Source organism: Brassica rapa, chromosome A02, assembly GCF_000309985.2.
Source record: "Brassica rapa cultivar Chiifu-401-42 chromosome A02, CAAS_Brap_v3.01, whole genome shotgun sequence".
In the NCBI taxonomy this organism is placed as follows: Eukaryota; Viridiplantae; Streptophyta; class Magnoliopsida; order Brassicales; family Brassicaceae; genus Brassica; species Brassica rapa.
The window spans coordinates 3,710,065-3,732,814 of NC_024796.2; the positions used below are offsets into that span (position 1 = coordinate 3,710,065).

Consider the following 22,750-nt stretch of genomic DNA (forward strand, 5'->3'; position numbering starts at 1 on the left):
AACCTATTGCTTTGACCCCTAAAAGAATTACTGCCAAAAAGTTGACGCATGATATATTTAGGTACGAGTCTTCTTCTTCGTCTCAATATATATTGTGGGGCCAGCAATTTGGTGGGAACCGTCGACGTGGAAAAGGACCCACATAAGAGTTGAGATTCTTACAGCATCATTGGAAATGCGCCCTAAGCCGACGACAAAAGAGGAAAGTAGGCCCATGACTTATGAATTCAATTCTTAAGACATTGACATGTGAACCATGGTGGCCCTACTCAAGTCACTCTTGTTGGTGACAACTACGCTTATGTTTGGTACGTTTGTTGTTTCTTTGACAATATATTTTCTTTTTATAAAATCAATATTATTTTTATCGAAATTGATCTAAGTAATTGACGGAAAACCAAAATTACGCGTATTAGGAATTTGTTATATGTGGTAATTTTATATTACGATTTTTATATATATTGGATGTTTAGCCTAAAAATATAAAGCATATATATACAGTTCTAACTAAACACACATATTATATATATAACGGGTCCTTATATATAACTGCAATTTATATTTTTTAAAATTGGCCTTAGCCATCAGTCACGATTTATTGCACACATTTGATGAAAAAGCTATAGGCGGAGGCAGCAAAAAATTTTAGAGGGGTCAAATTGGTAACAAATGTTTTTTCTATGGGTCAATAAGCCAAATTCATCATATTTCTTTTGGGAACAGAAGTAAAAAAAAAACTTTTTTGCACAAAATCACATGGGTCATTTGACCCTCTGATATCACCTTGGCTCCGCCATCACATTCTAACCGCACATAGTTAAAAGAAAATATCGCTCTGAAAAGTTAGTTATTTTTTTGTTAATGTGATTAGTTCTAGATGATAAACTATGTTCGCCTTTATTTCTTGGCTCGCTGTTCGTAATAGACTAGCGACGGGAGACAGGATTCTCAGATGGAATCCATTAGCCATCTCTACTTGCTGGCTTTGTAAGCAGGAGCAGGAAACGAGAGATCATTTGTTTTTTGAATGCAGCTACTCAAAAGAAGTGTGGAGTAAGACTATTGGAAAGCTGGCGGGTAATGGTAGCATTTATCAATGGGATCGAGTGTTGCAAGTAGTGGTGAATGGAATGCAAGAGAGACATTCGACTTTTCTGTTGAGATACTGTTTTCAAGCGGTAATATATGCATTATGGATGGAGAGGAACGTTAGAAGAGTTGGGGAACCAGAGCAGTCAGTTATTTGCCTTATTGCTCGAATGGATAAGCTGGTGAGAAACAGAGTAACTTCCCTCAGAAAGAAGAATGGAGCTAAGTATGAAAAGACAATGGAGACTTGGTTTGGAAGAGAATAAGTATAGGAGTATAAGTATAGGAGTTAAATTTGTTTTTTTGTTTATTAAAGAAACATAGCAGTTCTCTGTACAAATGTTTTTTTTGAGATGAATAAATTTAAAATTCTTTCAAAAAAAAAAAAAAAAAAAAAAAAGATAAACTATGTTCGAGGTCAGATTTTCTTTTTAACTTTGGAACCCCGAACAAAAAAAAGTATTTAAATTATCTTAGTTGATATTACCCCAAAAAAAACCCCAAACCAAATTTTATAGTCTGAAGGTTGCGACCAAGGTGACTTTAAGACACATCAAATCATCAGGTAAAAACATTTTTCATCTCTTTTTTTTTCTCTATGTTTTCTTTGCTGTATGCTTTACGGCCAAACTGAAAAAGAAACAACAGAAATAGATGATCATATGTTAATGGGACTTCAATCCAACTCAAATAATTTTATAAAATGACAGTAACTTTCGATGGTTTAAGCATGATTGTTAGTAGATTAAAAATAGTATAGTAATTACGTTCTCTTTAGCCATCTACATATGTGAGAGTGCATATATAACAAAAAAAAAGAAGAAGCAAATTCGCTTACAAAGATAAGAATTATAAAACATTACCAAGACATCCAAATGACCATGATTCAACCGTCATATATGATATATATCAAAAGAAAATTAATAAAAAAAAACAAAACTGGACATATTTTTCAATTGAAATTTTTTTAACTATAGAAGTGTAAGCTAATATTGTTAGTTATTAGTAAGAGCATCTCCAAAAGAAACTCTATAACTCCAAATATAGAGTTTTTTGCTCTCCAAGAAGGAACTTCAAAACTTCAAATTTGAAGTTTTGAAGAGTGAAACTCCAAATATAGAGTTTCACTTTTCAAAACTTCAAATTTGAAGTTTCATCTTTTTAATTGCATTTTGGTCCTTATAATTATACATCATATTTATAATTCTTAAATATTTTTTTTGTTTATTGTTTTAATCCTTAAAACTTTTATATCTCATAAATATTTCAAATTTGTTTTATAAATTTAAGTTTTACACATGAAATTAAATAAATAAAAATTTAAAACAAGATTTATAATATTTCAAAACTAGAATTAAACAACAAGAATATTACAAAAAACCATAATAAAAACTTATTAAAAAGACACATGAAGACATAATTATTACTCAAATTTAAATATTATAACAACACTAATAGTCTGGTAAATTTGCTTCGGAACCTCCAAAATCTCCAAAATCTCCAAAATATTGTCCAAACAAATTTTGTGTAACCGAAGATGATTGTTGTTGTTGCTCTTGACGCATTTTTCGTATGATTCTTTCTTGTTCAGATCGAATGTATTCACGAATATTAACATCATTGATAGAAGCTAAGTTTTTTAGCAATATTTTATTTTTGTCTTTTACTTCTTTAAAAGCTAACTTTTTTTGCTTCATTTTGCAGTCGTAATTCAATCATCTCATGACATTTTTCCGTGTTTGTTGTACTTTCGTTTAAAAGATCAAAGATTTTTTTCGTTTGATGATATCAAACTATCAGCAGCCATATTATGAGGATATTCAGTTTCAACAATTTTTTGCTCGTAATCTACAAATAAAAAATAAAGAGAATCATTTCTTACTTCGAAATGCACTAGTTGATCATATATGGGAGCATTATAGAAATAATTTTATGGAATAATGTAATATTTGCTTGCATTTTAATATTTAATTATGTACTTTTATTTATAATTTTATATTTTAGTGTAAGATTTTTTTAATTAATATTTATATATATGTACTAGTTATTTATAGAAGTTTTATGAATTTACATCAACTATGACAAATATAAGGACCATAGTGTAAAATATAAATAATTTTGAAGTTAAGTTTGAAGTTTTACTTTTGGAGAAGAACACATTGAAACTTCAAATATAGAGTTTTGAAAACTTCAAAATAGAGTTCTTTTTTGGAGATGCTCTAAATGGAGCGTAAAATAAAAATGAGAGTAGATGAAGCTGGTTCTAATGAGGATAAATTGAGTGCCACTGTATCATGCGCATACAAGTTTATATTCAATAATAATTAAGCAAAGAGCCCCACTCTCTTTTAGACACCTTAATTCATCACTATCTCATGTTGTGCTCCCAACAATCTTTCTCATTATCTTTATTAATAAGTTTTTTTGCTCGTCAATATTAATCTCCAAGGAAAGATGAAAAAAAAGAAGCGCATCTGGAGAACGGAGACAGTGCATGCGTAATAAGATCAAGAGTTTAAGATGTGTCTCGAGTCCAAAAACCAAATCCACGATCAATCTCGATATCCGATTGTGTTACTATTTGGTTTTGAAATCTATATAATAGTCAGAGTACGTACTTGTGTCTTAGGCATCTTAGCAAAGAAATAATTAAGTACTTGTATAGTTTTCTTATGAGCTTGTTGGGTACATATAAGGCAATTTATTATTCGATGCAAATGATTCCTCGTGCCTCTTATGCTATATGTTTTCCTTTCTTTATTATAAACATCAGAATCCGTATTTTCAAATTTGATTATCTTTCGAGAATTAAAATAATTAAAAAATTAAGAATTAAGGACAGGAAAGAATCTGATGAACCCTTATGGTTTCACCAAGATTAATCATTCCACTGAAAGGGCTAATACATGCATTATACACTCTACTTTCTTCATTATTTAATAAGTTTAATTGGTTTAATACTATTTGAACAAAAAAAATGGTTTGTACTCTTTTTTCTTTCTGGTAATGAATTTTATAGGACCAAAAGTCTATATCCACAACTATATTTCTTTTGTTGACTTGTAGTGATTGAATGCGTACATCTACGTGTAAAATTGATTTGATTTAAGTGGTGAAACAATTAACCAAGTAATATATATATTAAATGCATGCATATATGTCGATAATTAACATGCTTCAACCGCAGCGAACGCTCGTTATATATCATCCAAGGTCGTAGACTCTACGAACATCAAGTACATCCTTATCCTGGTACATAATTTGATTTTATAAAGTTGCCACAATAATGAGACGTGCTTGCGTAAGTATGCGTCATCTCGTTGGCATATTGTGCAAATCCAACAAGACATATTATTATATGCGACACCTTTGTAATGGAGAGACTTTCAAGAGATTTGGTTCAGTCTCTTTTTTTTTTAATACGATAGCTGATGATGAGAGAAGGGTGAAGCATGGAGGCCATCATGTTCCCTCTTCCCCGAGCCCTCCGTCCACTTCAAAAGGTGTCTGATTCTCTCTTTTGAAGTTACTTCATGTATAGTTTAGTACATTCTATATATTTTTTTGACGTCTGTTTAGTACATTATAGATTTCATGTATAGTTTACTAATGAAACACGCACATTTTACACTCCGTTAATTGATACTAAGATTAATATCTGCCATGAGAAACCATGTTACAAAAGTTCATTTTCATATAGAAAGTCCAAATATTTCCCCAACTTTGGAATATTATTTTGATAAGGAAAAGGAAGATTATGTTGCTGGGGATATGAAGAATTTGATAAGGAAATTAAGGGAAAACTGATATGACAGTGTGTCTCACAAATCAAAAGCCCCAACTCCTATGGAATGAAACATATGTTTGATTATAATAAATCATCTACGGCCCAATAAACAACAAATAATTAACGGGCCCAAGGCGGGAGAGATGTGAAATTTTCCTTCTATTTTTTTCGTGCACATCACAATGATTTTTGAATTATACATTGACGGATGCTATTTAAATTATACACGTCGAAGGTTACTCTTGGGCTATCTACTTCTACCCAGACGGCAAGAGTCCGAAGGATAACGCGTCTTACGTCTCTCTGTTCATTGCCCTCGCGAACGAGGGAACCGATGTGAGGGCTTTATTCGAGCTCACGCTTGTGGATCAGAGTGGTAATGGGAAGCACAAGGTTCATAGCCATTTCGAAAGAGCACTCGAGAAAGGACCCTATACTCTCAAGTATCGTGGAAGTGTGTGGTGAGTACTTTTCCTTTCTCTCTGTTTCTTGAAAGGTTCAAACTTGCAATAAAAGAACACATTTTTTAGTGGTTTCAGTGTTGATAATGTATCTGATGGTTGTTTGGTTCAGGGGTTACAAGCGGTTTTTCAGGAGGTCTGGTTTAGAGTCATCAGACTATCTCAAGGACAATAGTCTCTTGGTTCGTTGCTGTGTCGGTGTGGTGAAGTCGTGCACTGAGGGACCGAGGGATTACAATATCTCTGTGCCAATAGTCTCTTGGTTCCTTCTTGTTTTTATCAGCTGTGATGCAAACAGATGGGTTTGATTATCTGAAAAAAAGTTGTCCATCTCTACTAACTGAGCTATTGGAGTATGTAGCAAGGCGTAGTGAACACTCTGTTATTGCATTAGGGCATCGAAAAGAGGTATTTGCTGATGGGTGTGATGCTAATGGAAGACGAGTGAAGCAACGGTTGCATTGAGCAGATTTGTGCATTGTATCATCTCTAATGGAGGATCTGAAACTATCTGATCCAGCAATTATTTTTCAATACTTTCTATTAAAAGCAAAGATCCAATGAAATTTGGTGACTGATCTTGGTGTTTATCGGAGTAATCGTTGAGACTTATTAAATAATAGGAATTTGAAGGGAATATAGATTACAACGTGAAAGACAAAGGTAGCAATTCTGTGAAGTCAAATAACATGGCAGGATCTTACTTCCCACCCTTGTTCCTCACATCTAGTTCTTAAGCCATATCTGGCTCGTCATGTTATGGCTGACTCCTTGGCTTGGCTTGGCTTGGCTTCTCTCTTAGCTCTCTCTGAGACGTGATGTGGCTAAGCTTCTTCTTCTATACAAGAACACGAGACGACCACAACCAACGTCCACTTGGCCGTAGTGGTAAAGAGAGCCCTAATACCTTTTAACAAATGTAAAGGTGAAAACACTTTTTTTTCATTAAAAAAAAACACGAAACGACTAAAGTGCAGACGCGTTATCGATTCACCTTCACGAGCCACTTGTCTCACTCGCTTTTATGTGAGCCCATACAAAAGGTCCATACATAAACAAGCCCACTAAAAAGCCTTTAAATTACCCAAAACAAATCAATCACACTAGACCACTGAAGGCTGACCACTTAACATCTCTTGTTGGCACCTCATCTCCGATGATTTGCACAACAACTTCTTTGCTTTTCCTTCTTCTCTCCCGTATGACCTCTCCTCTGCTTCAGTCTCGTTTGCAATTGAACACACAAGTTGATAATAATGGGGCTTGTTTAGTTTGGGCTTTTAGTTTCGCTCCATTTATATACTAGTTAAGCTTAACTGGCAATTCGAGCCTAGCTGTCCACCCATATAAAGCATATAAAGGTTTCTAATTGGCAATTCAAACTATGATGTAGTTTTGAATTGCTATCATTATTAAGATGTGAAAAAATATACCAAGTATCTATACTTTCGCATCATTTTCTTGGGAGAAGTGATCTGTTTTATCATGCACCTCTCCTTAAGGAGTGTTTCCTCTCCAAACGTTTAATGAAGGTGTATGTCCATATTTATAACCGTTTTGCTATCTTGTGTAGTGGTTCGTTTATGATTTAAAAATGCAACGAATTTTGTTTTAAGGATATTTTGAAGTGTGGATTGGGTATCAATATCACAATTTAAAGTTACTATCTCTCAAGTTATGGTGTTGCTAGGAATTTTGTTTTGAAGCATTCTAATTTTTTGTAAGTTTGCTCTCAATTTTTTTGGTCTAAATATTAAGATTGCTGTCAGTTTATTTTAGATGTTTTTGTACATCAATTGTTTATGCTTTATTGTATGTCGTGTAGAGTTTGGTTATCTTCCATAGTCCAAGTTCTCGAGTTGTGTAATGCGTTAAAAAAAGCTATCTACACTTTAGTTTATGAGTAGGTAATCAATTGCACAGTTTGCACCAGCCTAAAATATCAAATTGTAGTAACTAATGATGTTATTTTCAGTTTTAAAAACTGTTTTGTTTGATATTTGTAAAGAATTCTTGTTGGTTTCAACTTTTTTATGTCAACTATTGTCTAGTAAGTACACTCAAGTTAATGGTTTGATTGTAATATCTAACAACTTTAAGGTTATTCTAAGTTCTTAATATATTCTGTGGACGATAGAAACACTTAGAAATCCTTTTAATATATCAGCAAACTTTGCTCTTTATCACTTTTTAATTTTATACGGGGAATTCATAACTAACAGAAAAGGAAAATGTACGTTCAATGTATATAGAATCTAACAACTAGGGAGAAAAAAATCTTGCAAGATATTGGTTGGCAAATAAAATCTTGAACAATTTAGAATTAAGGAAAAATCTTCGGAGATAGGAAACTGAAATTAGATATGGTTTATTGGAATTTTTTGGAACAAATATTAGTATTTAGATTAGGTTCTTCTTGCTATAACAAATATTTTATATAACATTTATCTTATGTTATATTAAATCGAATTTCATTTTCATATAACCGATGTATCTTACAATGATAAATCATTAATATAAAAATAAAAAATACTTATATATTCGGTAAGATTTTCATTATAACCTGTGTGTCTATAAAAAGTAAATCAGTTAACCTTAAAAGTTAAAAGCCAAATTAAATACTTATACGTATAGTAAATTTATTCATTCTAAAAAATTTCAATGACTTAGTCATACAATTAAATTTTTGTTCGATTTTCTTCAAATCATATCAAAACTTATGAATTCATTTGATCATGAATATATAAAAAAGAATGACTAAATATTTTTGGACTCACAAAATATTACATACTAACATCTGTTTAGAGTTGGTAAGAGATCAAACTGATCCACTCAAAATATGCATACCCACATATTTGTCAATTTCAGTAACGATAGAAATGTTTTAATCCAGTGTTTATTTTTATGTTAAAAAGGTACTTAGTGACTATTGTATAACTCTATATTTAATATATCGGAAATGCATGCATCCATATATTAATTTTCACTAGTCCTCTTGTCCATTAAAAAGCTCTTGAACTGGTCAATGGTTAAGATTTGTCCTCGCTATTTTAGCATGCCTAAATTCACCTTGATTTTTCATAATTACACGATAACTGCATACTTCAACCAATACCAAATGAGAATAAAGATTAACAACTTCTCTAATAAAGATAGTTAACCATTAATTAACCATATGTAGCCCATAACTTTGTCCCTAAATTTTAAAAGTTGATGAGACTAGACGGACTAATGCATGCATCTTTCAAATTATTATTCAATAAATAATTCATACAAAGCATGGCTCTAGTGACTGATATAAAAGTACATAAAATGAATATATGTTACTTTGATGGTGAAATATTCTTCACATAGTTTAATTATTTAACTTTAATATTATTATAATATTAATTAAATCAGAACCTTGAATCGGTCACAATTGTACAAGTAGTCTAGTAGTTTCTAATGATTTTTCTTTCTTTTACAGTTTCCCATGTCTTATTCTCTTTCTTTTTCTGTTAATGGTTAGATACTCTAACAAATACCAGCAGTGGTGATGGCTTTAACTTAAACAAAACTGAGTTATTTAATATATCACTTCAACTAAAATAAACCATATACAGAATACACACATGGATTCACCTGATATTGAGTTGTTATCCTTTGACGACACGCATTGATTTGTAAGATACGTTAAGTAATAATTTAAATATTGGAATATATATTATGCTATGAAAACAGCTTGTGGGTTGTGGCTCGAATACATCTAACGTGTAGACAGAGCTAATAATAGAGGCGTTCCAAAATTTTAAACAACTTGCCTAATGGGAATAGTTTTTGACATCCATCGCACATTTTGGTCCAATTATTATAAACTTACGATATTAATACTGTCTAACAAACGCAATATAGTTATGAAAAAATAACAAATAATACTTTGTATATTGGTAGAGTAATGTACTCACGCGTATTCTTAAACTATATTTGTCGTTAGCAGAACTAACATTTTTCATGTTTGAGTTTTAATTCATGCAACTGCTAAAGCATGAATATTGTCTCTTTCAAGTCATATTTAATAAGGTGTCATTAAACCAACATTATTCAGCAATTTATCTCATATCTCCTAATACATAACGTAAACACGAAAGAACTCTTAAAACATTCATAACAAAGTGTATGAATACACACCATACATGTTGCTTTGTAATTGACATATGATTTACCAAATTGAAATGAAAAATCACACTCTTGAAGTATTACAAATGGGAGTACATGCTTGTTTGTTTGAGATGGACAAGGGGTGCATGGCGGTGGGTAGTGGGTAGTGGCCAGTGGGCAATCTCTTAAAATATATATATATATATATCCTCTTGTTCTTGTTCTCGTTGGACAAAAACTGATGATGTAAATTCATTTATAATTTGTTAACATAATCGCAATTTAGAAATTTACATACGTCTTATCCAGCATGGATTTCATCAGCAACCCGCCAGAATTATTATGAACTACTACTAATAATAATCACTTCACAACAGAGATCCTTTATAAACTACTAATAATAATCACTTCACAACCGTTTGATTGAATTATTTAACCACATCTTAGAAGACCTAACACATATCGGACGGCAACCCGCCGTCAAAAATGGGGTCCATGTTCAACAAAACCGCGTTGACCAACGACATCTGGTTGTCTTAAGACTCTAAACTGATAACTCTAACCTAATCCACCGTGTAACCGTACACTAAACCGCACCACATCCTAGCTAAGTACCATACCGGAACAAAAGGGAAACCTGTCAGCATCCACTCAAAACTGATTCCGTTAACCGCAACACACTTCTAACAATAAGTAACATAAAGGTCATCTGCTCCGACAGCGACCCATCTTGCGACGTGGCATTATCGTAACTATTTTTTAACCAATATCACCACGTGGCATTATTTTGTCTCTTTTATTTCTTGAACTTCCCTCTCTTTTTTTCAGCATATAGATTGTTCGGTTCTTGTTATGTTCTTTCTTTTTCACCGCGAAATCGCTGCCACGGCGGCTGGAAACGGCGGAACGACGGATATCTCCGGTAGGAGTATATCAGCGCCTTCCAAATGGTGATCTTCGCTGTAATTGAGGAACCGGTCGACGGCGAGTGCGCTAGGGCGAGCCACCTTGTCTTCCCAAGCGTCGTCAGCTTCTTCTCCTCGCCGGAGAAAAACCTCCGTCGCGTCTAGGCGGTGCATGTTCCACTTCCACTGCTTATAAAGCCTCTGAATCTTCTGATACTGACGAGACGCAAGCAAGCAGTTACTATCCTTGATTTTCTTGATCGCCGTCTCCAGAAGCTTCGACGTCGGGTAATTTAGCAGTTCTGCTCGGAGAAACTCGTCTAGCTCGGGAACTCCGATCGCTCTTCGGATTCCGGTGGAGTAATCATCTGACGTCGGATCAAAGATGCGGCGAACCTCGTCGACGAGTCCCATCTCAACCATTTTATCGACTCGCTCCGAGACAAACGAATGCAAAACCGGTTTATCAACATCAACCCACAAGAAGCAACAGTTGTACCTTAACCGGAAGTCAACGCAGTTGTTGACCAAAGCTTCTATGTAAGAATTAGAACCACCTGCTATGATCGGGACACGGTCTCTCTCCACGATCGATTTAACGGCTCTGATTGCTTCCCGCTGAAAATCCTCCGCGGTGAAATCCTCGTGAGTGTCTTCCACGGTGCCGAGGAGGTGGTGAGGGACGCCGAGGCTTTCCTCCGGAGTGACTTTGTTGGTCACGATGTCTAGACCTTTGTAGACTTGGATCTTGTCGGAATTTACGATCTCCGCCGGAAAACGAGTGGCAAGGTCGATGGCGAGACGGGATTTGCCGGTTCCGGTTGCTCCCATGACGAAAACAACCTTGTCCTTTCGCCGGAAATAGGGAACGTCGACCATGTTCAAACCGGTGGATATCTCTTTGAAGTTCAACAATGGTGGAATCGTTTGTCTTAGAGCCGTCATGCATGGCTTCATTCTTATAAAAATTCCCCTGCTGGATTAATTATTATATATAAATAGTTGTTTAAGACAGATCTAATTAAAAACATAAGAACATGCAATAGATTCGTTTAAGTTCAAAGACAGAGACACCGTTCCCGGATAATACTACTAACCTTGAAGTGGCTTGTTTCCCGGAGCACTGTCTCTTCCCTGTCAATCGATATAAACAATATTTTCTTATTGTAATCAACCTCTCTAATTAATTAGGAAATGGAAATAACTTCAAATGAAATGTGGGGGAGAAGGCAAGTTTCAAGATTCTAGCTCAGGTTGTGATAAATATTTAGTAACATATGCTGCTCTCAAGGAAAGTATTTTGTTGCTCTCAACGAGCATATGTTGTGGAGGAAAGATCGGGACTTGGAATTTATAGCTGTCTCGGGGTGTGTTAAGCGACGTTGCTGTTCATTTTGTTTATTGTATATTTTACAGACACTTGTGTCTTGACACATAATGATTAGATATATAAGCACATCCTTTTTTTATTACCACGGAAGTTTCGGACTAATCAGAATCCGCAGATCTTTTTTATATCCGCAGCACCTATACACTAAATTTGGTCACTGATCAAATTCAATGGTTACCAATACTACAACTTAAGCGTGGTTGTTAATTGTCATAGTTAGAGTCAAAGTTAATGAGTTGTTTAAATTAGGTAATTTAAATACTTTACTATATATTTTACGTTTTTTCTTGCAACATTCCTTATATATCTGATCAAGATAAAAAAAAAAATTAGCTTATTGTAGTTGGATTGGATATGATCTTTCAGATGAATATAGGCTCTAATATCATATACAAATTTTTGTTAAACTTTTTATCTCAAAACTTACTGATAATAGATTCGACTAATCTACTTTTTATATTAGATTGATTATGATTCGTTATTAAAGTGACACGGTTAGAATTTTAGTGATCATTGGTATGAACGCATCAACTGTTATTCATATTTTTTTGAATTAGTTAACATATACTATAACAAAATGGTCTAATTCCCTCGCATGTTTGATCGGAGCATACAAACATAGAAAATTGATTTTGAAGTTAGTGGAATCAACTAAAATTAAATTGGTGATGCGATTTCTGAGCCAATCGAATAAATTAAGGTCTCGAAGTTTTTTTTTTGTTTTTTGGCTTTCGGTTTTAAGCCTTTTGCTATTTGGCTTAATTATTCCCGAGCACAATAATTAGTTTTATTTGTTAATTGCCACTAACTCTTCTTAATTAAAATGCTCAACCTATACATAAAATGGGTGTTTAGAGAATCTCTAACCCTAATCCATTTTACTTTAAAATAGAGTTTGAAGTAACAAGTGCTCTAATCTTACTCCAATTTCTATTCTATACGATCATTTCCAATTATTCCTTATATTTTCTTTCAAAATAAAGTAATTTTATAATAGAGTTGAGTTATACTCCAATAATATTCTATTTATAGAGTGTGTTCATTTTTCGTTCAATTATAGAATGATGAAAAGAGTACTATTGAAACATATTTTAAAAAAAAAATTATTTTTAGAATGAAAAATAAAATAACCATTAAATATGCTTTGATGAATAGAAATAAATTTATTATATTATAGAATTACTCCACTTTGGAAGAAAAAATGAATTTTACATTGGAGTTGCTCTATAGTGGAAGCAAGCCACATCTATAGCATTTCATGTCTAGTATGAGTATTTTTTTCTATCGTTAAAAAGTAATCATCCTAACTGAAACAGCCTGTAATACTAAGATTTTGTGCTTTAAAAGTTTTTTAATCTGAAGATGTGTTTTGTAAAAAAAACTGAATGTTAGCCAAAAATGAATAAAATCGTATAATACTATTTTGCAAACTTGTTCATATATTTCTTTCTTTGTTGTCAGATTTACACTATATATATAGGCTAAAATGTTACTAAACCAACAATTGTATTGGACATCCAGAAAAGATCACTAACACTCCTAAATAATCTTATACATCTATCTTGATAAGAGAAATTAATCATATAAAATTTATAGCTTGCTTTTATGATGAGATTTTTTTATCATTAGACAAAAAAAAAGATTATATGATGAAATCAAGTTAGTGGTTGGACTAAATTTATATTGATTGGACGTTTAGTGAAGCGAATAAATTAAGATATCATATTGGCTTAACCTCTAATGATAAAACTGATGATGTATTATGTCGTTCAATTCAAGAATAACATTTATCGAATTCAAAAAAAATTGTAATTGTATGCACGCTTGTTCTATAAACAATATGGCATAAAAATATTAAATTTCATACGGCCTCAAGACCAACCAAAACTCTTCTAAGGTCAGTCTATGAGATTTGATAGGCTATTAGCCTCGTCGAGTTTTGTTAACCCGAAGAAACCCCCACGGCTCACGTGGGTCACCACTATGGAGAATATAGAAAGTAACATATAACAAAATTAGATGGTTGATGTGCAATAGTACAGAAGATTAGTCTGAACTAATTGCTTTTCATGTTTAACTGACCAGTACAGAATATAACTACCAAAAAACTATATAAAAAGGAAAAATTATAATAAATTAATTATATGGTTTGCAAAAATAGAAGCTTGGTTATATAATTATGCTCATATATTTTTATATTGTTTGCAACTCACACGTGCGTTATAATATATATGCAATTTTATGTTACACTAAAAAGTATAAATAGGCATAGTGTTAAAGCAATTAAAGGATATATTGCACTAGTTATTCTAAATGAAAAAAGCCCTTTATCGAAATATAAAAACATATTCTAAATGAATGTATGGTCGAAATAGGGTTGACGTAGGGTTGAGATAGACTTTTTAAATAAATTTAAATCGGTTGACCGGGGAAAAATGAGACAAATTGTATCATTCGAGACAGAAGTGTAGCTGATTTGGAGAATGATATATAATATATAGCTTTTGTTAAGCAATTATTGTATATCATAAGAAACATATATTCATTTTAATTAGTATAAGGTCAAAAAATGATGGTGTCGTTACAAAATTAATTATTAAAAGTACAAAATGTTAATAGTCAACTTAAACTAAAAGACATCGCTGATGGGTTCCTCTTTACAAAAAAAACTTATGATTTAAATTTATGTTCGCATAACTTGTATCTTTATGTTATTTTAATTGATTTTAATTCATGTTATGTGTTATGGGTCTATATTTAATCGTTCACCATGGCATCATATGAAAAGTAGCAACCATGAGGTGACACCAATTTTCGGGGGATCTCTTTATTTTCAACAAAGCTACGAGCAATGGAATTTGCTTTCTTTGAAAACAGAAGTGTTCGATGCCTTGATAACTCACTAAAGATCGATTGATATTACAATACAATCGCTAATATAGATTGCTGAAGTATTGAAAGTGAGTTGCGAAAATGGTTTAAACTTTATTTCAAAAACTGGTAAACTTAAATTATTTAAGATATAAAACAACTTAAAATAAAAGCCATGAACTGTAAATAAACCGCACATATCAAATTGAAAGTTAATTACAAAAGCATTTAAATGTTTTCAGATAAAATGAAAAACTATGTTTCTATATAAATAAAACTGAAATGTCTAATCAATTCAAAATATTTTATCACATAGCTGATGAAATAACAAAAAATGCTCTACTTTCATTTTATACAGAACTTGATTTAACTGAAGTATTATGCTAAAAAGCCAAAAAAAATAACCAGTGATATTTTTATTTAAATTAATGAGTATAAATTAGTTAATTTTTCTGTATATATATAATTCATGATTTACGATTTTAATCTTAATATTGTTTCAAACCAACCATCTTTACCTGTTACACAAGTTACATCCCGATTGTTCTTTATTTATACTTTAAAATCTTAGACATGCTAACTAGGTTACCTATTTTCCGCAAGAAAAGGTGTCCGTACACTCGATAAATAAGAAGCATAGATTTGACATTTGACATTTGACGTTTGACTTGACATTGATAACTTCATATTCTCTCGGAATTTTCTTTTTCTTTTCCCTAATTTTTAGTTTTTCTTCTTTGGTAGGGGCCAATGCTAAGGACTTACTATAAATCGTTATTATTGTAGAAATAAAAACGAAATATGATTCCGTTCTACAGTAGTAATATTATCAAAATATTATAAAACAGAATAAATTTGTTAAAAATATTTAATAGAGTGCCCTTCAAAAATTTAAAAATGTTATCATGGTCCAAAGTGGAGATAAGGTTTCTCAATATTTTATAACATATTTTGGAACCCATTTGGGCCTATAAAGACATAAGAATAAATACACATACAAAGCTATAAGCAGACAAATCAATTAATAAATATATGAACAGAGTGAAAAAGAAATTGTAATTATTAGATTTTCCTGAGGAAGCTCAACTAGAACTCTAATACATTTGCGAACAAAAGTACTAAAAATAGATGAAGAAAAAAAAACTAGATACATGGTTCAAAAATTGTAGATGGTTTAGATAGTAACCAATCTACAAACCTGGTTGACTTTTAGACTATACCATGAAACAATTCTTTGGGGGTATAGATGAATAACACAACGTAAGGGATAAGCCTGCTTTTGGCACACAATAAATAAACCTGTATTTTGAGCAAAAGATTGAAAACCAAAAGTATCAGTTAACATATGCGCTCGTTTGGCTTATTAATTATAAAATGTGTGTCACGACTTTTAATATTATAATGAAAATTAAATGATTAAGAAGACAATATGTTTAACCTTTTGTTTTTAAATTCCAAAATTTAAAACAATAATTGAATCGGATTGGTTTTGGGCTTAGCTAGCTAGCCAGTCCCTATATAACTTCTGTCACAAAAATGGAATTGAGAAGGGTCAGAATTTAGCCAAAACTAGCCAGATTAGCGATATAGCTTACAAAGTGTCAGGTGCGTCGCACGATGCAAGAAGTTTGGTCGATAGTGATTAATTCACAATCTCACCTTCTAATATCCTTTTAATATATATGTTTAGTATTTAAATTAAAAATGATATTTTGGCTAAAAAAAACGATACGTTGAGAAGGTGAGATTGTGATGTTTTGAATAAAGATAGCATCATTTTGGAGCATAAAGAGGGCTTTTATACATGTGTAGTCACTTGCAAATGATTAATCAACCACACAGTTGCATTCAGAATCACACTCTCTCTCTTCACTCTTGTAAAATGTAAATTACACCCATTATTTTGGATTTGATAGTATTCGATAGGTGTTAAAAAAAAGGATAAAGAGTATTCGATAATGGACTTCGATGTAATATACATTACGGACATGGTTAGATTCGGACGCAGGTAGCATTTATACTCCCCTTCGTACTTCAATGAATGCTTTCATAGTTTCATTGGATAGATTTTCCCTAGGGCTTTTATTTTTGAAAGATACAAAATAACCAACCATGGATCGGGTTTTATGCATTTTATATCTGTTGATCATCGTAGACGTTTTAAATGGTAAATTAAACACTCTTCTTGGGTCAGTATTTTTATAACAATATCACTGCCAGATTATCACTATATATTAATAACAAAATTTCATGTGTCATTAACTATTAGATATTAAACAATACTAAAGGTGAACAGTCCACAATAGTGGGATACTGTTCATTTATGTGTTATTGACCTGTGATTTGCAACTTGCGACTAGAAACAATTTCAAATTGTAGTTTCAGGTCTGGTCCGGAAAAATTATGAGCTGGAAGCAAAAAAGATAAAATTTGAACTTGTTTCGTGATGAAAAAATGGTGGCTAGCTATAGTCGAACTACTCAGTCCAGCAATTTAAAACCTTAAACTAACTGCTCTAATGAAGAATTTACGAGGACAAAAATAGGACTGGAAGCTCATGCTTCCCCGCATATACCTAGGGCAGCTACTCTGTAGTTGTTTGTTTTGCTGTCGCACGATCGATCCCACAACTATAACGTTGTTCGCAAATCGTAGATTATTGTTTGTTTCGTCGTGATCGTGCAGCCAGTCTCAAATCGTGTTTTCAAAACTAAAAACTAATTTTTATGCAACAGTAAAACGAACAATAATTTATCATAGATCACAGCCATATATTGTAAATCGCAGGAACCTGCAACAGTAATGGAAGTCATAGTCATAGATAGCTACGACATGCAAACGAACAAGACTTAAATTAACAAATGTGTTGTCGTGATGGTAGTTTCTGTTTTTATAATGAAATTTGAATCAGACATTGTAATTTGTTGGAGACATTATAAAAACAGAAACTACCAGATGTTTTTTGCTAGAGATCAAATTATCTAATAGAACCAGATGGTTGTCGACAGATATCTAACCCACAGCTTACTATGATATTGTCCACGTAAGCTTTTTCGATCAATTGTTTCCCAAACCTTTAATACTAAATAGAGTTGAACCATACTTATATGGAGTATTAGATTTTCTTTGATGTAATTTTTGACGTATAATTTGAATTGACTAATTATCCTATCGGTTTTATGTTTATAAGTCACTTCAAAATCATCATAATTATTTTCTATTGGAAAATAAAATTCTAGGTAGTTAGGGCATCCTTATTGGGGTCCTGAAAACAAGTCCTATATCAATTTGGGCTTAAAAGAAAATGAAAAATGATGAAATAGCTAAGATATATGGATCGAAAGTCCTTTGTTAAGAGATTTTGTGGGCTGGTCCTTGGGCACAGGTGGCAGCGTTTGATTGGAGTGAAGAAATCAGGGCATCAACTGAACTCATTCATCTCACAACTCTCTCCTCTCTCCTGTATGTCTATCTGAACGGCGATACCAAAGGCGATCGATACTCTCCGATCTCTCGTCGCGCTCATCTCACCACTCTCTCGTCGCGCTCGTCTCACCACTCTTTCTGACCGATCTATTCTCCGACCCAAACTTCTCCGCCGATCTCTATCAAAAAGGTATGTCGATTTATCTCCTCCGCATGTGATTCTTGTTGATGTTTGTTGTGATTGCTTGATTCCGTGTGTAGATTATAAAAATTGGGAACTTGTAGTTTTCATTAATTACACTAGATTATAAAAATTGGGATCTCCTCCGCATCCATTGTTATCTTTGATGTGTCATGAAGCTTCTTGTGTTAGTTGTGATGAAATGTTTACGGTTTACAGATGCGATGCTTGTTTCATTTGCGGATTGTTTCATTTGCCGTTTGTATCATTTGTTGTTAAATGTTAATGTTTTATGGCCGATGAACCTCTCTAGCTTCTTTTCCAGATTAGAGTAGTTGTTATTGTTTGATTTGACGATTGTAGGTTGTGGTTAGTTGTCGTTTCATGTCAGTGTAGTTGTTAATGCCCAATTAAAAATAGAATGCAACTAGATACTGTTTTTGTTTACAACGATGACGAGAATGGCTGTTCTGATTTGCTGTGATGCATTGTGATGTCTGAAAGTATAACCAAATGAAACTTTTAATTAAATGTAAATGTAACCGATAGTTTTAGCTTTGTAGGTGTTAGATGGGTAATAACTCATGATTAGACTTTGGTAGATAATTGTTAGGTGATTCTCACTTATTACTTGTTACCATTTCAACCATAAAATCCCATCCTCTTCTTCCTTTCCTCTTCGCTTAACTCCATACTCTTCTTTCTCTCCTCTTTGCTTAACCTTGTGCCATGGATCCAAGGAATCCTGATATGGATTCAACGAATCCATATAGCCAATATCGTAGTTATGTAGGGCTTCTTAATAGTCAAGGAGAAAATAACATTCCCCATCAAAACTTTCGATATGAAAGTACTCCCTCTAGTGTGAACTTTGGAGAACCCGATATCCCTCCTTTCAGCTCCCAACAATCTCAGGCTCCAGCTGTGAGTGAAGACACACCCGCGGGCCGTCGGGAGAGAAAGAAGTGGACCCCTGCGGATGATGAGGTACTAATAAGCGCCTGGCTGAACACGTCTAAAGACGCCGTTGTTGGAAACGACCAGAAGTTTGGCACCTTCTGGAAACGAGTAGAAGCTTACTACGCAGCAAGTCCTCATGCGTTAGAGGGTCGCGGTGGGAGCTCTCATAACAATTGTAAGCAGAGGTGGTCAAAGATCAATGACCAGACGAACAAGTTCTGCGGAGCATACGCTGCTGCAGAGAGACAAATCACCAGCGGCCAGAATGACAACGACGTCCTAAAGGTGGCTCATGACATCTACTACTCGGACCAGAAATCAAAGTTTACCTTAGAGCATGCTTGGTGTATCTTGAGGCATGAACAAAAGTGGTTAAGCCTCAACAGTCCTAAGACTACTGCTTCTGGTAAGAGAAAAACAACTGAGCCGTTTTCACAAGCTTCGAGCACCAGTGTTGCTGACCAAGAGATGCGGCCCGAAGGTATCAAGGCTGCAAAAGCAATCAGAAACAATGGTAAAGGGAAGGGTTTCGAGGAGTATAAGAGCATGTGTGAGCTGAAGATGGACGATTTGGCAATGAAGGAGAAACTATGCAAGCTCTCCATACTTGACACTCTCCTTGCTAAGAAGGAACCACTTAGCGAGAGTGAAGAAATTGTCAAGAATAAACTCCTAGCCAAGTATTTTTAACTTTGAATGTCATGTTTGAACTTGTTGTTTGCTTTGAATTTAATGTTTCAACTTCTTTGTCTTCTATGAAATTTGAATAACTTGTGTGTTCTCTGTTTTCTAAAAATTAAATAAAATGGGATGTTCTCTGTTATCTAAAAATTAAATAAAATGGCATCATCTCACAATATAAAAAGTGTGTTCTCACAATATACTCAGTGTGTTCTCTGCAGGTTAAGGAACCTATGGGACTGGATTACAGCTATTCACAGCCGTCTATGTCGGAGGACTATTATGGTGACTACTCAGCCGCCAGTGGGCACAGCCAAACAGAGGCTAATATACAGCTGGACCAAGCTGAGATTGATGCGGCGCGATGTCACTACCCACCGCAGCCTGAAGTTGAGTTTGGCTTCCCGAAGGAATGTTACTGCGGTGGCGACCCTCTCCTAGCCACATCCCACACAAGAAATGATCCAGGGCGCAGGTACTACACCTGTGAAAACGTCGACGACGGAGACTGCCATGTCTGGAAGTGGTGGGATGTGGCGGCTACGGAGGAGATCAGAGCCATATCGACACAGTGTAGCCAGCTCTGTGATAAGGTAGATTATCTAGCGTTTCTGAGTGATTACGAGACGCATCTTAACCAGGTAAAGCTACTGCATAAAGAGACAGAGCAGAGGTTGGTTAGGCTAGAGAGAATTGGAAAAGGCTTTGAACTCGTTGTAGGTGTTCTCATTGTTATGTTAGTGATAATATGCGTGGTCCTAATGTTTAAGTAACCGCATCACTTGTTTGGAGGCTTTGTTGTGAACCATGTATCGTATGTGTCTAAGTAGAATCTGAACGTGTATGTGACCTCTTATGTTGGAGGCTTTGTTGTGAAACTCTTATGTTTAACGGCTTTTTTTGAACTCTTTAGTATGACATGTTGTAAACTCTTATGTTAAACGGCTTATGTTTTATAACCGCAGCACTTGTTTAAAGTGCACATGTAAAACGATTACAACCAATTATCACATGTCTTTGTTTGTTTCTGCAACAACAAAACAATTTAGACTCACAAGATGAACAAGAAGCATCACGGGTGTTACCAACCATATCACGGGTGTTACGAACCATCAAACTTGGTTGCACTCATCTCCTCATTCTATAAAAGCACGCATGCGGTCTGTTTAGAAATACACACAAATCCCCCTTCTTCTACTCTTACTTCAATCACCATTTCTATTTTCCACCTTTATCTTATATGGCATCTTCATCTCGTTATCATTATCACTACCATGTAGATGACGATGCAGATTTAGACGCCCCGTTAGAAGAATTTTTAAACAACTACAATCCTTTTCCAGAACCAAAAGAAAGAAAAAAACGTGTTTTTATCGAAAGGAACCGAGAAGAAGGCGACAAGCAGCTCTGGAATGATTATTTTAGCGAAACTCCAACATATCCACACAATATATTTCGTCGCCGGTTTCGAATGAACAAGTCATTGTTCTTGACTATTGTCCATCGGCTCTCTACAGAAATTGAGTATTTTCAAGCTAAAGAAGATGCAGTTGGACGGAAAAGTCTATCTCCGCTACAGAAATGTACTGCAGCAATTCGTCAATTGGCTTATGGTGGTGGAGCTGATATAGTTGACGAATATGTACGACTTGGTGAAACAACAGCTAGTAAATGTTTGCACCTTTTTACCGCTGGAATAATCCAGTTGTTTGGAGATCATTATCTCAGGCGTCCCACAGAGGAGGATCTTCAAAGACTACTCAACAAAGGAGAAGAACGTGGATTTCCCGGGATGGTGGGAAGCATCGATTGTATGCATTGGGAGTGGAAGAATTGCCCCACCGCTTGGAAAGGAATGTATTCAAGGGGAACCGGAAAACCAACAATTGTGTTGGAGGCGGTTGCTTCATATGACCTCTGGATATGGCACGCATTCTTTGGAGCTCCAGGTACTATGAACGATCTTAATATTCTTGATCGATCACCAGTTTTTGATGACACTATTAACGGGATGGCTCCGGAAGTAAATTTCTATGTCAACGGAACCGAGTACAATTTGGCCTACTATCTGGCGGATGGTATTTATCCAAAATGGGCGACTTTTATTCAATCTATCCCACTACCACAGGGTGAAAAAAATTCTTTATTTGCTAAAACCCAAGAATCCGTTAGAAAAGATGTTGAGCGTGCATTTGGGGTCCTGCAAGCTAGGTTCGCCGTTGTTAGAAATTCATCTAATTTATGGAGTAAAAACAAAATTTCAAATATTATGAAAGCATGTCTCATACTTCATAATATGATTGTTGAGGATGAACGAGATGCAGACACGGTTGAAGAATTTCGAGATGAGGATCTTAGGGCAACCGTCAAAAAGTCTACAAAACACGGCAATATAATCGGTCGTCGCAAAGAAGTTCGCAATCCACAAATCCATCACCAATTAAAAGAAGATTTGGTCGAACATATATGGAAAAAATTTGGACATTTTCAAAATTAAGTTTTTAAAAATTCAATAATATGTATGTTTTTTTTCAGATTTTGTAATTTTTTTTTTGTTTTGCTAGTTTGTACTGTTTAAGTTTTTTATAATTCAATATAATGTTTAATATTTATTTAAAACTAATCAATTATTAAATAAAAATATTACTAAGAAACAACTTTAAGTCCTACCAATAAACTCCTCTTTTACCTATGTTTCTTGCCTTTGTATCTTAAGGGAACAACTAGATTTTGACCCGCGCTTTCAAAGCGCAGGTTTATTTTTGTTTTTTTTTTCAATTGACAAATATTTAGTAAATGTCACATTTTCATATATTTGCGTTTTATTTTATAAAAGACTTAAAAATTTTATCTTTATTTATC

The 22,750-nt window shown here is 33.9% G+C and overlaps 3 protein-coding genes across 4 annotated transcripts; 2 read left to right on the top strand and 1 right to left on the bottom strand.

Annotated features, from left to right (window-relative positions):
• Positions 1-1,096: 1,096 nt before the first annotated feature.
• LOC103851258 (BTB/POZ and MATH domain-containing protein 2) lies at positions 1,097-5,802 on the top strand. The gene is made up of 4 exons (XM_033284175.1): positions 1,097-1,178; positions 5,112-5,337; positions 5,450-5,535; positions 5,621-5,802. Exons 1-4 carry the CDS (start codon positions 1,097-1,099, stop codon positions 5,800-5,802), a joined length of 576 nt encoding a protein of 191 aa, XP_033140066.1.
• Positions 5,803-5,857: 55 nt separating this feature from the next.
• LOC103851202 (adenylate isopentenyltransferase 5, chloroplastic) lies at positions 5,858-18,132 on the bottom strand. Of its 2 annotated transcripts, none has more exons than XM_009128044.2 (2): positions 11,477-18,132; positions 5,858-11,352 (listed from the first exon to the last, which is right to left on the bottom strand). In XM_009128044.2, the coding sequence occupies exon 2, from the start codon at positions 11,334-11,336 to the stop codon at positions 10,341-10,343; it is 996 nt and encodes a 331-aa protein (XP_009126292.1). In that variant the 5' UTR covers positions 11,337-11,352; positions 11,477-18,132; the 3' UTR covers positions 5,858-10,340. The 2 variants fall into 2 exon arrangements, with proteins under 2 accessions (XP_009126292.1, XP_009126293.1); XM_009128045.2 differs by having other exon boundaries at positions 5,858-11,355.
• LOC103851259 (putative nuclease HARBI1) lies at positions 18,132-22,511 on the top strand. The gene is made up of 2 exons (XM_033285592.1): positions 18,132-18,256; positions 21,181-22,511. Exon 2 carries the CDS (start codon positions 21,360-21,362, stop codon positions 22,383-22,385), a length of 1,026 nt encoding a protein of 341 aa, XP_033141483.1. The 5' UTR covers positions 18,132-18,256; positions 21,181-21,359; the 3' UTR covers positions 22,386-22,511.
• The last annotated feature ends 239 nt before the right edge of the window (positions 22,512-22,750 follow it).